Source organism: Salvia hispanica, chromosome 3 (genome assembly GCF_023119035.1).
Source record: "Salvia hispanica cultivar TCC Black 2014 chromosome 3, UniMelb_Shisp_WGS_1.0, whole genome shotgun sequence".
Taxonomy (NCBI): domain Eukaryota; kingdom Viridiplantae; phylum Streptophyta; class Magnoliopsida; order Lamiales; family Lamiaceae; genus Salvia; species Salvia hispanica.
Window position 1 is genome coordinate 6,884,170 of NC_062967.1, and position 13,861 is coordinate 6,898,030.

The 13,861-nt window shown below is 35.4% G+C and overlaps 2 protein-coding genes and 1 long non-coding RNA gene across 3 annotated transcripts; 1 reads left to right on the top strand and 2 right to left on the bottom strand.

Moving 5' to 3' along the window:
• The first annotated feature begins 5,767 nt into the window (after positions 1–5,767).
• Positions 5,768–7,533, top strand: LOC125215179 (pectate lyase-like). The gene is made up of 4 exons (XM_048116518.1): positions 5,768–5,888; positions 5,972–6,712; positions 6,810–6,948; positions 7,193–7,533. Exons 1-4 carry the CDS (start codon positions 5,785–5,787, stop codon positions 7,415–7,417), a joined length of 1,209 nt encoding a protein of 402 aa, XP_047972475.1. The 5' UTR covers positions 5,768–5,784; the 3' UTR covers positions 7,418–7,533.
• Positions 7,534–7,996: 463 nt separating this feature from the next.
• LOC125212406 lies at positions 7,997–9,875 on the bottom strand. The gene is made up of 3 exons (XR_007174665.1): positions 9,802–9,875; positions 8,198–8,419; positions 7,997–8,112 (listed from the first exon to the last, which is right to left on the bottom strand). It is a non-coding gene; the product is annotated as an uncharacterized LOC125212406 (long non-coding RNA).
• Positions 9,876–13,218: 3,343 nt separating this feature from the next.
• LOC125209156 (nematocyst expressed protein 3-like) lies at positions 13,219–13,638 on the bottom strand. The gene has a single exon (XM_048108764.1). The coding sequence runs from the start codon at positions 13,636–13,638 to the stop codon at positions 13,219–13,221; it is 420 nt and encodes a 139-aa protein (XP_047964721.1).
• Positions 13,639–13,861: the final 223 nt, after the last annotated feature.

The window sequence follows — 13,861 nt, forward strand, 5'->3', positions numbered from 1 at the left end:
AGGCACCATAATGTTTGGTTAAATATTAGTGAATCTCTTAATTAACACCGTAATGTTTGGTTTATTGGTTATAAGCACCATAAATATGTTTAATGTTTGTAAGTATAATTGCAAAAAAATTATGTAATGTTTTTTTTTTTTTTAAACATCTATGTTCCAAAAAATGGCGCTCGAGCGATGACGGCCTTGACAGGTCACGGAAGAACATGTATTGATGGCATATCTGATGCAACATGTATCAAGTCTAATGTGTAATTCTTAAGTATCGTTATTTGTAATTTTAAAAAAAAATCTCTAATATTTTTGTAACTCAAAAAGCGATATTATCTCCAAAAATGCATTTACAAACAGTAAATTCATTTGCTTTGATGAAACTCTCAACAAGTTCTTGTTGGAAATGTTTTGGATTTGTTCGATGGTTGAATCCTTTGCGTATTCCAATGGTTGCATACATCGGTGTGTTGGTAATAACTATTACCAAATTTGTATATACAAAATTGGACATTTAAGGTATTTTACATTTTAAAATGTAATGTATTACATATCTACCCTTTTATTGATTATTTAGGAAAGGTTAAGTTTCTCATAATCAATATTTATGTATTTAAGGAATGATTAGTAATTGATTATGTATACTAACCGTTACATAATTTTTTCTTTCATTAACAAAATTGAGGATATTTCTTCTCCATTTTATAAAAATTTAAACTCTCCCCTACAAATTAGCTAGATTCATATGGTTCATGATTTCATAATTTTCGGATGAATATTTTGATTAGGAATAAATTAAAATAAATTTAATTAAAATTTTACAATATTTTTAGTAAGATATTATAGATTCACTTCAAATTTGCAAAAATACTACTATTATAAAAGGATTCCAAGTTGACTTACATTCTAAAATGGAGAATTTTATTAAATATTCAAATAATAATATAAAAGTTTATATTCTCTCCGTATCCAAAGAGTATGAATTTTAAGTTCAGCACGAGTTTTAATGCATTATTGGTAAAGTAAAAGAGAGATAGATATAGAAAGTTTTTTTAAGTATTTTTAGTGGAGAATGAGTCTCACATCATTAGAAAGAAAAGAATTTTCAAAATTAGAATGTTCATACTCTTTGGGACAGATAACAAAGAAAATAGTGCATACTCTTCAGGGACGGAGGGAGTATATCTTTTGAGTTTGCTTTAGAACTGTTTTAATTCACTCATCTAATAGTCATTAATACCAAATTATTTTATTATAAAATAATTTTAAAATTTAAAATTATAAAAGCGACTATATGTATATATATATTCTTAATATTATCCTCGAACGAAAAAATGATTATCATTAGCATCTAATTGTGTTGCTATTAAATAATCTTTAAAATTATAAGTTTATAAAAACAAATACATGTATATATACTTCATTTCTTAGTGTTGTCATCCAACGAAATGATCATGGTCATTCTTATTCAATTATTTTATTTAAATTATTTAAAATTCTAAGTTATAAAACGACTACATGTATATACACTTAGTGTTATCATCCAACGAAATAAACATAGTCATCAAATAATTACTTTAATATTATGTAAAATTCTGAATTATGAAAAAGCATATATTTAATTTCTTAGTGTTATCATTCAACATAATAATCATAGTCATTTACATCTAATTATTTTATTAACAAAAAATCATTATCTAAGTTATAGAAACGACATGTATATATAGTACTAATTTCTTATTGTTATCATCCAACGAAATAATATTAGGCATGCACATCAAATAATTTTTAAACCTTAAGTTATAAAAATAATTATATGTATATATACCAGTGTTATCATCTAACGAAATAATATTAGTCATTCGCTTCCTAGAATAGTGCTTATTAAATAATCAACAAAATTTTAAGTTATAAAAACGACTACGTGGATGTATATTTAATTTGTTAGTGTCATCGTCCAAGGAAATAATCTTTTAAATTCTAAGTTAATAAAAACAACTACATGTATACATACTGTACTTTTAAGTGTTATCATCCAACGAAATAATAACAGTCATTCTCATCCAATTATTTTATTTTAAAATAATTCTTAAAATTCTAAGTCATACAAGCGATTGTATGTATATATACTTAATTTCTTAGTGTTATCATTCAACAAAAGTATTCCACCTATTATATTAAAAATGAAATATTTTTTTGAACTGTTCCACAAAAATGACACATCTGCTAAAATAGAAATAATATCATCTCTATTTTTTTCTCTTTTACTTTTTTCTCTTTTTATTTAACTCACACAACAATAATAGTACTATCACAAAAAATCCTGTGAGGGAAAAAGTATTTTATATTTAATTAAATAAAAAAATAATTTATCATTCACATTTAATTATTTAATTATTAACTTATCACTAAAATTTTAAGCTATGTAAACAAATCGATGTATATGTTCTAATATGATCATTCACTAAAATAATACTAATAAAGTAATAATTATACATAGTATTTTTTTTTAGTTTTTACTATTCTATTCGTATATAATTGATACTATATTGGAGCTTGATTCTTTTAAACTTTTGGTTTTTTTCCCCTTAAATTTATACTATATAATATTAATTAAAAATTATAAAGTAACTTTTTTTTTTGTTTTCATCACTTTACTGTTAATACACAAGAAATAAGTATAAAAATTTTAAGATATGTAATCTTATAATTTTGAATTTAACGATAGATTAGTGCTAAATATCAGTAGTAGTATATTTATTTGTTTAAAACATACGTATAAGCAACAATCTTGGCTAGATAAATTTTAATTATCTTAACTTATGAAATTTCCATAAATGTTGTATTGATATTCCACATATTCATAATTTTCCATATATATATATAAAAAGGGCAAATTAGTAAAAAAATAATAAAACCGGGTTTAAATAAAAACCGGTTTAAAATATAAGGACATTTTGTATATACAATGTTAATAAATCATTACCCAATTAATTATAGGCACCATAATGTTTGGTTAAATATTAGTGAATCTCTTAATTAACACCGTAATGTTTGGTTTATTGGTTATAAGCACCATAAATATGTTTAATGTTTGTAAGTATAATTGCAAAAAAATTATGTAATGTTTTTTAAAAAAAAAAACATCTATGTTCCAAAAAATAAATTTTGGCGCTCGAGCGATGACGGCCTTGACGGGTCACGGAAGAACATGTATTGAACTATTAATCTCACAACTTCGAATTTGTTGGAAATGTTTCGAATTTGTTCGATGGTTGAATCCTTTGCGTATTCCAATGGTTGCATACATCGATGTGTTGGTAAGAACTATTAATCTCACAACTTCATATTCAAGTGAAAAACTTTAATTTACGATATATTTTTCACTCGCTGAAAATTGATTTAAAGAAACCAGTATATATTATAATCATCTAATTTGAAACGGAAATCAATCATGAATGAAGTGTTTAATTCCGCAAAATAAAACATTATGTCACACACAGGGGCGGAGGGAGGGTGGGGGCAGGGGGGCCCATGGTCCCCCCACTAATTTTTTAAAAAATCTAGGGGTATTTTAGTAATTTCACATTAATTATAATTATAATATATATAATATTAAAGATAGATTTCAGCAAAATTATACTCCATAAATCGTTTCCTCTTAATTAGTATTCTCCTTCTGCCGCAGTTCTACTCCTTCTGCAGCGTAATCTGAAATCTAGTTATCTAAAACTAGGTATATTTTAAAACTCAAATATAATTCAATTGATTTTTCTATATATGTTGTTTTTTTGTTTGGCTGCAATAGTTATGTAAATTGAGACCTAAATAATCATATTCAAGCTCTAAAATTGGTATACATAAATTTCAAATGGGGAGAAAGAAGATAGCTTATGTAATTCAATGGCTACGGCAGTTCTATATTGGAATTCTTTAACCCTTATTCTTAATTTGATGGGTATGTATTAATAGTTTTACACTTTGATTTGTGAGAGCAACATTTTAGATTTGAGCATATTGTATATTTTGTTTACTCTTTATTCTTTTAGTTGTGAAGCATAAGATGAACTTTATCCTTTTTTGTGTATGATTTATATTTTGCAAACTTAATCAGTGTTGACTATTTTTGTAGGTATATGGATCGTTATTTCAAGAAACTTTCTTCCGTTGATTCTTCATCAGTTGAATGGTTGCTTAGTTCCTTATATGGAAAAGGATGTGTTTGTTAAAGTTACCAATGAAACTATTATGCAACGATTTCAGAAGATGAAGAATAGAAGACAAATGTCATGATATGATTGTATTTAACTTTTACATTTTGAACCTTATAATTTAATTTATATAATTTTTTTTAAGTTTAAATTTGAACCCCCATGATAAAATTTCTGGCTCCGCCACTGGTCACACATCTAGTCCAGTCAAACTGTCTTGACCGGACATATATTCCAACTCCGTGATCTTGCTAGAGGCTTGTTTCATACAATAAATAACATGTGAAAGTCTGCAAATATAGAAATTTGCAATAGATGACTTTTGTATGGATTGCATTCTTGTTAATTCAGTTATTCGCACATTGCAAGTGCGCGCACGGCCGTATGTCACAAGATTTATGACATAAACTTTAATAGATTGGACCAGTTCAATTTCTCATATAGTACATATTTATCTAAAGTATTATATATCAAATATAAATATAAAAATATGTTAATATAAAAGGTTTTATATTCTTTTAATCCAACAAGTGCGCATATATAGAAAAACATACGGAGTATACTAGTAGTATTTTTCAAAGTTATTTAACCATCAAAAAAATAAAAAATAAAAAGTACTGACTGCGTGATGTATGTATATTTCAAATAAGAACAAAGAATATATTTTTCTCCTAGAATGGATAAATAATTGATAAAATATGCTGGACTTAAATGCAAAAGGTTAGAAGAATTATAGTTGACGGCTTGGATTTAAATATAGAGTTAAGAACTTAAATTCATCATTTAATTACGATCAAACCATAATTGACAAGCGAGATCAACGCTGCAATTTTTCTAAAGACTACCATGCATTGTCTTCCTACCGGCATGATGACTTATTCTTTAATATTTCCATACAAATAAAGAAAAGACTCATGACTTATTAGTCCTTTGGAAAGTCAAAAGTAGCTTCCGCAGTTAGTGGAGTGGGGTGGATTCATAATCAAATTGCGCTTCTCAAATCACATTAACGTTGAATAACTCAATAAATCACACCGCTTATGTGTCCGATAATTTTGACTATAAAACAATAAATGCAGTTTTAAAGTTTTACTTTCGTATATACACATTCATGAAAATGATATACTCCGACTTAACAAGTGGAATGATTTTTTTAAATATTCCTCGTCGTGTGTTCATAATAAGGATTTCCTCCGAATTTAATAAAATTATAGCATGTAGTAGATCATCTATACTAAATAAAAGAGCATTGTCTATATAACCTACTAAAAAACCATATTAGCTAGTCATATTTCCATAAAGAGACTGGAAATAAATTTCCACAAAGTAAAAGGCAAAAGAACCGAACAACTAACTTAACGAACATCTTAATTTTGAAAAAAAAGAGGCGACAAAACCACCTTAATTAACCCGAAGTAGATGTGAACTAGTTGAAAATAAAATAAGCACACAAACCCCACCACATTTGATAAAAGCACACATTCATTTTAATCACGCCAATTGTTACGGGATCTACTCTATATAATCCCATCTACTACATCATTATATTCCTCAAATCTCTCCAATTCCATTTTTAGACAAAATGTCTGCATTTCTATTCTTATTGCTACTAATTTCGGCAAGCTCAATCCTTGTTTCATCATCCTCACTTCAAGATCCAGCTATTGTGGTCCAAGATGTACAAGAGTAAGTCGTTTGAATTGTTATTATTTTTAATTTATTTCATTAATAAAGTTAGGAGTACACTAATACAACTTCTATATAAATAGGAAAATCAATTCATCCCGAAGAAACCTAGGTTACCTGTCCTGCTCGACAGGTAACCCCATCGACGACTGCTGGCGGTGCAACTCTAACTGGGAGAGCCACCGCCAGCAGTTAGCCGACTGCGCGATCGGATTCGGCAAGAACGCGGCCGGAGGGCGGGGCGGCCGCATCTACGTGGTCACCGACCCCGGGAACGACGACCCGGTCAACCCTCGGCCAGGGACCCTCCGGCACGCGGCGATCCAGAGCGAGCCGCTGTGGATAATCTTCAAGAGCGACATGGTGATCCGGCTGAGGCAGGAGCTGGTGATGAACTCGCACAAGACGATCGACGGGCGCGGGGCCTCCGTGCACGTGGCGGACGGGCCGTGCATCGCCATCCACCACGCCACCAACATCATCATCCACGGGATACACATCCACGACTGCAAGAAGGCCGGCAACGCCAACATTAGGGACTCCCCCACCCACTCCGGGTGGTGGGAGGAGTCCGACGGCGACGGGATATCGATCTTCGGAGGCCGGGATGTGTGGATTGATCACTGCTCCTTGTCCAACTGCAACGACGGGTTGATTGATGCGATTCATGGCTCCACTGCGATTACGATTTCGAATAGCTACTTCACGCATCATGATAAGGTGATGTTGTTGGGGCATAATGATGCGTTTGTGCAAGATAAGAGCATGCAGGTCACCATTGCTTTTAATCATTTTGGAGAAGGATTAGTTCAAAGAATGCCTAGGTACGTTTATATATACATATGATTATTTTTTTAAATTCTAAGTTTGACTCAATCATTTGATATATCTATTTATTTTCTTGTGTGATTTGTTGAACAGGTGCAGGCATGGATATTTTCATGTAGTAAACAATGACTATACACATTGGGAAATGTATGCGATTGGTGGGAGTGCTTCTCCAACAATTTATAGTCAAGGGAATAGGTTTCTTGCGCCAAACAATAGGGTTAGGAAAGAGGTGTGTGTTTCAGTTTTTATTTTTATAGTATTAAGTTGAAATGTCACGTGCATACTCTCAGAACTTTGACCTCTCATCTCAAACATTAATCACTTTACTGCTAAGTCAATGCACACTAGTTGTCGCAAAATGGTGTTATGTTTTATCAGTGATATTAATATTAACCGAATTAGTTATAAGTAAAAATTTAAGAGTGATTAAAAAAGTCTGAAATGAATAATTGAGATGGTTGATAAATGTGTAGGTGACAAAGCATGAGGATGCACCCGAAAGCGAGTGGAGAGGGTGGAATTGGAGGTCGGAAGGTGACTTGATGCTCAACGGGGCTTATTTCCGGCAGTCGGGGCATGCTGGAGCTTCATCAGCGTATGCTAGGGCGTCGAGTTTGAGTGCAAGGCCATCGTCTCTTGTGGGTTCAATAACTGGTGCCTCAGGCCCACTTAGTTGCAAGAAGGGAAGTCATTGCTAGTTCAAATATTCACACATCTAATTAGTAAATGATGAAGCATATATATAAGTCAAACGTAGGACATGAGTTGACTTATGAAACATCTATAGCATGTATTAGTACCATTGGTTTTTGCTTGATTGATGTTGGGACACACACTTGCAAATTCAAGAAAATAAGGCGCCAGTACAATTTGTCAAACCATAAAAAAATTAATAATAATATTTCGGTAAATTTTGACAAAATTTATTGGGCCCCGTTGAATTTTGCCGTCAACTTAATCAACCTGCAAGAAGTGTTAGTTCTTTTGAACTCAGAAAGGGAAGATTGGACACATTTACTTAAAACAAACAATCAGATTAATACGAACTCACATACACAAATACAAAGTACTCAAATTAATACATAACTCTATTATTGTCCATAGTAAGTCAGAGTGAGAAACGGACATGGACATAGACATACATTCCAAACCTTATTAGGATTAGATTTATATGTTAAGTTCTTAAATCTTGGTTCTTCACCTGGTACAGATAAAAATAACATGATTCATCAATATATGAAGATATACAAGTATGGATAGATAATCATACTGTTAACTAGGAATTCATGTTGTATGATACACAACATTATTAGTTTATTACAACTACTCTTGCTCCATTTTTAATGCGTGGGTCCACTTCGTCCGACTTTACTTTTTGGCTGTCACTTAGACTCTGCACATTATTACGAAGGTATCAGTATCTAACACCCAAGATTGTGAATTATTAATAAACATGTGTATCTCAATGACAAACATACCTAAGCTCCCACTCGTTGCACTTTATGTCATGAGTTCTGGACAGTCTCTCTTCCAGTGTCCCCTTTTATGACAAAAAAGGCATTCATCCTTTAATAGTGGCTTCTTCTTAACCCCTCCATCTTTTGGCTTTAGAACAATATTCTTAGATGTTATCTTCTTCAGCTGTTCAGTCTTCCATTTTGAAGAATTCGTAGAAGAGCCCACCATGAGCAACGATTTTCCTTTAGCAATGGAAGACTCATAAGTCGTAAGCATATTATGCAATTCTGGCAGACCAACTTTCATGTTGTTTATGTTGAAATTTATAATGAAATTCTCAAAACATCTAGGAAGAGACTCCAGAATCAAGTTTGTTGAAATATTTGAGGAAAGTACCGTTCCAAACGATGCCAACCTCTCAATCAAACCTATCATGTGCAACACATGCTCAGACACTATGCCTTCATCATGCAGTTTACACTTGAAGAGATCTTGGAGGGTCTCATACTCCGTAGTTTGAGCCTGTGGAGCATACAAACTCTTCAAGCGTTGAATCATCACATATGGAAGCATATGTTCATATTGTCTTTGTAGTATCGAATTCATCGATGACAACATGATACACTGAGCCAATGCGGCATCTTCAACGTGTTTCTCATAAGCTTCTATGTCAAATGAAGCAAACTCAGGAGATTTCTTGTCGGGGATGTCACTGATTGGTGTGTCCAAGACATACTCAATCTTATCAGTCCTTAGCACCAATCGAAGACAACGAAGCCAGTCCGTAAAATTTGATCCATTCAACTTGTTCGTTTCCATTAAACATTTATAAGCTAAGTTCGACATATTATCTTAACTGAAAATTAAAAAAAAATCAGAAAAACATATAAAGATCGCATTTACACTACTAATTAGATAATGGTATCTTGTATTGATTAGAACTAATATCCTCACGTGATGGCAATCATGCATCTATGAATAAGCCTATACCTTATAAATTTGGCGTGATGGGTAAAACTCGTGGTAAAAAAAGGCCTGTATATATTTAATAGGATAAATTGTGATGCTAATTATAATGATGTCCAATTATTATATTATCAAATAAATAATGGCCCATTGATTAACAGCAGCGTAACGCTGTCGTGAACGGCGACGCGACCGGGAAAACCTGTCCGGACCTTCCCGTCGCGCCCCGATGGATCAACGGTGGCCAGGAACGGATTTGAAGTCCAAATTTTCCAAAAAAAACAGTTTAGTTTTATATTGGAATCTCCAAATTTTAATGAAAATAGCTCTCGAAAATTCAAAACTTGTGATTGAAAACTGTCTTCCAGTTTTGGTTGATTTTCAGGAAAAATCTTTCGAAGGATTGAAATCTAGTTTCCGATTCACAAAATCAATTACGAATCCAATTAATTTCTTATCCCAATCACACAATTTTAATTTCTAAAGTTAATCCACAAATAGTTACTAGCATATAAGATCCACAGTCATATCAATGTTAAGAATTCATTTTATCATCTTATGATACACACTAGAAATTACGAATCGAACATAAAACAAATCTATATTCATAAACAAAATAGACTTTGAACATTTATGCATAAATGATACAAATACTTACTTGCTGTGCTATTTGACTCCAGCGTTTACTTGCTAGGCTAGAAAACCCCTTTACGTCTGTATTAAGAGAATTAGGGTTTTCTAATCTATATTAATTCTCTAAATATTTAATCCATACTCTAATTGCTACATGGGCTCTAGCCCAATAGACTTATATTTTTTTAACTAATTTAATTGATTTACAATCAAACTATAATTAATTATGTTATTATCTTAATATAGTCATCGCACAAAAGTCACAAACTAATTCGATCTATATACAGAAGCCTATACAGAAAATCGGCGCTGAAAAACCAAAAAAGATTTAATTATTATATATACTCATCCTCGTCGTAGATTGCTTCCATGTGCATAATGTCGTTCCCTTCTTCATTTTCTGTTTATAGATATGGACAGTTGCTAATTGCTATCCTTATCTCCTCTATGTTATGATCCGATTAAAAATTGATACATTTTCTTCTGGATTTTTAATTATGGAATCATTCTCGAATGTTTATATAAGCCCTTACCATTGAATCAATCTCAAATCATGGCTTGCTTGAGAATAATAGCCTAAAAACTCATTATAGTAATTTTGATTGTAAATAATAGTCTAAAAACTTTTAATTACAACTTAGAGCAATTTTAAATTGTGAATGATAACTTAAAATCTTAATTTCATCTATCACGAGAGTACTTTTAAATTGTGAATTTAACGTGATTTAAAACTCACATTCACAACGGATAGTAATTTTCAAACGTGAATGATAGCTAGCATAAAAATTCTTATTCACAATTGATGATAATTTCGAGTTATGAATAACAGGCTAAAAACTTTAGTTCTGAGAGTAATTTTGGATTGTAAATTAAGGAGAAAAAGAATAAGTGTAATTATTTATATATTTTTTTATATATTAATGATAGTACTTTATAATTTTACAATCTCAATTTAAACATATGCTTGTCAATAAAATTGCTGAAAAATCACGAAGTTTAGTCAATTTTGATATATTCCCCAATTTTAAAAATCAGCTAGAAAAATCATAAGTTTAGATTTGGTCTCAGTTACCCATGGTAACAAAAAGTGACGAAATGAAACTATACATGATATGACAAGTGAAAAAAATTATATATGGACGATAGATGAGTTAAACATATATTCATAAGAGTATTTTCAATAGCGGCTAGCCCACCGGCTAGTCGATTCGCGTCGCTAGCCGAACTATTGAAAACGGCCAGCCGCATTTCGGCGAAGAAACTGGCGAGCGCACGCCTATTTGAGGGCGCTGGCCGATGCGCTAGCCGCCATTGTGGCGTGTCGATCGGCGAGCGATCGGCCAGCGCCCATTTTTCTTTTTTTTTTTTTTTGAAATTTTTTGAAAAACTATATATACGTGATTTTAGTTTCATTTTCATTTGCACCACTTGTTTTAACGAGTTTTCTCTCTCTCTAAATTTCTGTACAAAAGCAACATCGAGCGATGGACAACAACAACGAGTCCAGTCCGGCGACGAGCGGATCTTAGACTCTCACGGTACCCGTGGGATCTGGATAGGGCCAGATGGGCGGGTAGATGGGCCAAGGGTTTAACGTCCCTTGGCAACAGTTGATGGGGATGATGGCGGGAGCGCATGGGGGATGTAAGGGGGGATGCAGTGGGGAATGCCGGGCAGGGGGCAGGCAACGCCGGGGTGGGAGGTATGCCCCAGATACAGCGGCGAGATGCTGCAACAGATGATGGGGATGATGCCGGTATGGCAGAGGGGGGATGCAGCCCGGTATGCATCCCGGGATGCAGGGGTCACCGGGGGGGGGGGAGGGCACGGTCTTTCGTCCCTCTCTTGATTTTTTGACGGCTTCGTCTCACACGTCGACCCAAGTGGAGACGCAGTTCACTGGGGATGACCTTTTGTCATTGCATGAGATAGGGATCGATATCGGGGAGGCGGACACTCCCGTTCCAGCGGGTCGGGCCGCGCCGAAGAAGAAGAAGACCAAGGGGAAGAGCAAAGTGGTCGGCGAGTCGTCGCAGCCCGCTGTTCATGACACCCCCACGCGGAGGAAGTGGACGAAGGATGAGTACGTCGGCGTGGCCAAGGCGTGGTTGTCGATTTGCGGCGATCCGCTGGTTGCGAACAACTAGCGGATCGTCAACATGTGGGCTAAGATTAGAGCAGCCTACAAGAGGAACTGCCCGCATGGAAAGGACTACAACGGGGAGGAGTGCCGGAAGGGGTGGGAACGGATCGGGGTCGACCGATTTTGGGGTTGTACACCAACACCCTCCGCATGCTGACTAGTGCGCAGACTGAGGAGGACGCCCGGAGGATAGCAGAGAGTCAGTTCCCCTTGCCGGGGACTTATAAGGAGTTCACCTTCTGGGAATGCTATCTGGTGATGAAGGACTCCAAGAAGTTCCGAGTGGGGTGCGACGCTTGGTGGCCGAAGAAGCGAGGCTGAACTATTCCGGAGATTACAGCGGCAGCAGCCGGCGGATCCCACGACCTCCCCCGGATGCTGAGGAGTTTCCGTCCCCTCCATGCTTTGCTCGTTGCCCTCGCCCGGTTGGCCAAAAGCGGACGCAACGGGCAGCGAGGGGAGGATCCCCCCTATCGCCCCAGGAGGTCATCTCGGCACCCCCCCCCACGCGCGTACACCTTATTCTCGCGTCAAAAAACGGAGGAACGGATGTACAAGGTCTTCCAAGCGTGGAGGGCCGCAACTGACCCCACGGAGAAGAGGTTTCTTCAATCGATGCTCGAGAACATGCAGGTGGATTTGGATGCCACGAGGGCACTGGTGGGGGGCTCAGACGCGGGCTCAGATACCCCGGGTGGCGGCGGCGAGGACATCGACGACGATGAGGAGTAGAGAGCGGCAGGGCTCGTGTGTGGAAGCCCGTTTTTTTTTTTAAAAAATCATGTATTTTTTTTATCTATACACTTTTTTTTAATGAAATGAATGAATTCTCCCGTATATGTCTCGTAAATTTTATTTCGTAATTTGTCGTAAATTTAATTCTGTAAATGTAGTTATTTTTTAATTATTTTTATTGCGGCTAGCCTATTTAATTAAAATGCTGATGTCGCAGGTGGAATTTTAGTACCGATGATGTAGCAGGAAGAGAGAGTGGCTAACCTGTGGCTGGCCTATTACCACTGGAGATGCTCTAAGAAAAATATCATCTTTTGTTGAAAAATATGAACAATTTGCTACCATAATTTCACCAGGCAGATCAAAACTCCATACTAACATGTCTTTTGCAAATTTCAAAAATCGCTTTCAAAAACTAGAATTTTACCAAATTTCATGTATTTTCGATATATACCAGTATGATATTAAAAGAAATAAATTTGATGATCGTAAAAACATCACAAAGCTTCTAACGAAAATCTATAATAAATTATAAACGAACCGCAAAAAAAGTAGAAAATCCATTTAAAACAGCAAGAGCCCGACGGCGGCAGTGGCGGCAGCGACGGAGAGCTTGATGGAGGAGGCGCCGTCTGTGGGTGGTGTATCAGCTGGCACCTCATCGGAATTGCCCGGAGCAGGTGATATATCCTCAGAAGGGCCAGGCGCCGCCGAGGCCTCCGGAGAAGCGGCGGAGGTTTTATTGGGCCTGGCGGCCGCCTTCGGGGCTCCGTGAGGGGCCGCCTTCGGGACTGCATTGGGGGCCGCCTTCGGTGCTGCATGAGGGATTGGAGGCATCGCTTTTTTGGCTGCCGGAATGGGAGCTGCTCCAGGGCCGGGCTTTGCCGGAGAGGTGGTCGGCGATGATGATGGCCGAGATGTGGCGGCGGCGGAGGCAAATAAAAATGTTAGCGCAAGAGCAAGTGCAACCGCTTGGGGTGCCATCTTATGTGAATTTGTTGGTGTTTTTTTTCTTGCAAGATTTTGTGTAGTGTGATTAATTGAGAGTATTTGGGAAGGATTGATTCAAATATTAGGAATTGAGGGATATGAGAAGAAAGTTTGTGATCAAATATTAAGGCTTCATTTATATCTAGTGAGATATGTGATTGTTTTTTGCCGGATAATTTGCTGAGGTACAAGTTGATCTAATTCACCTACTTTATCG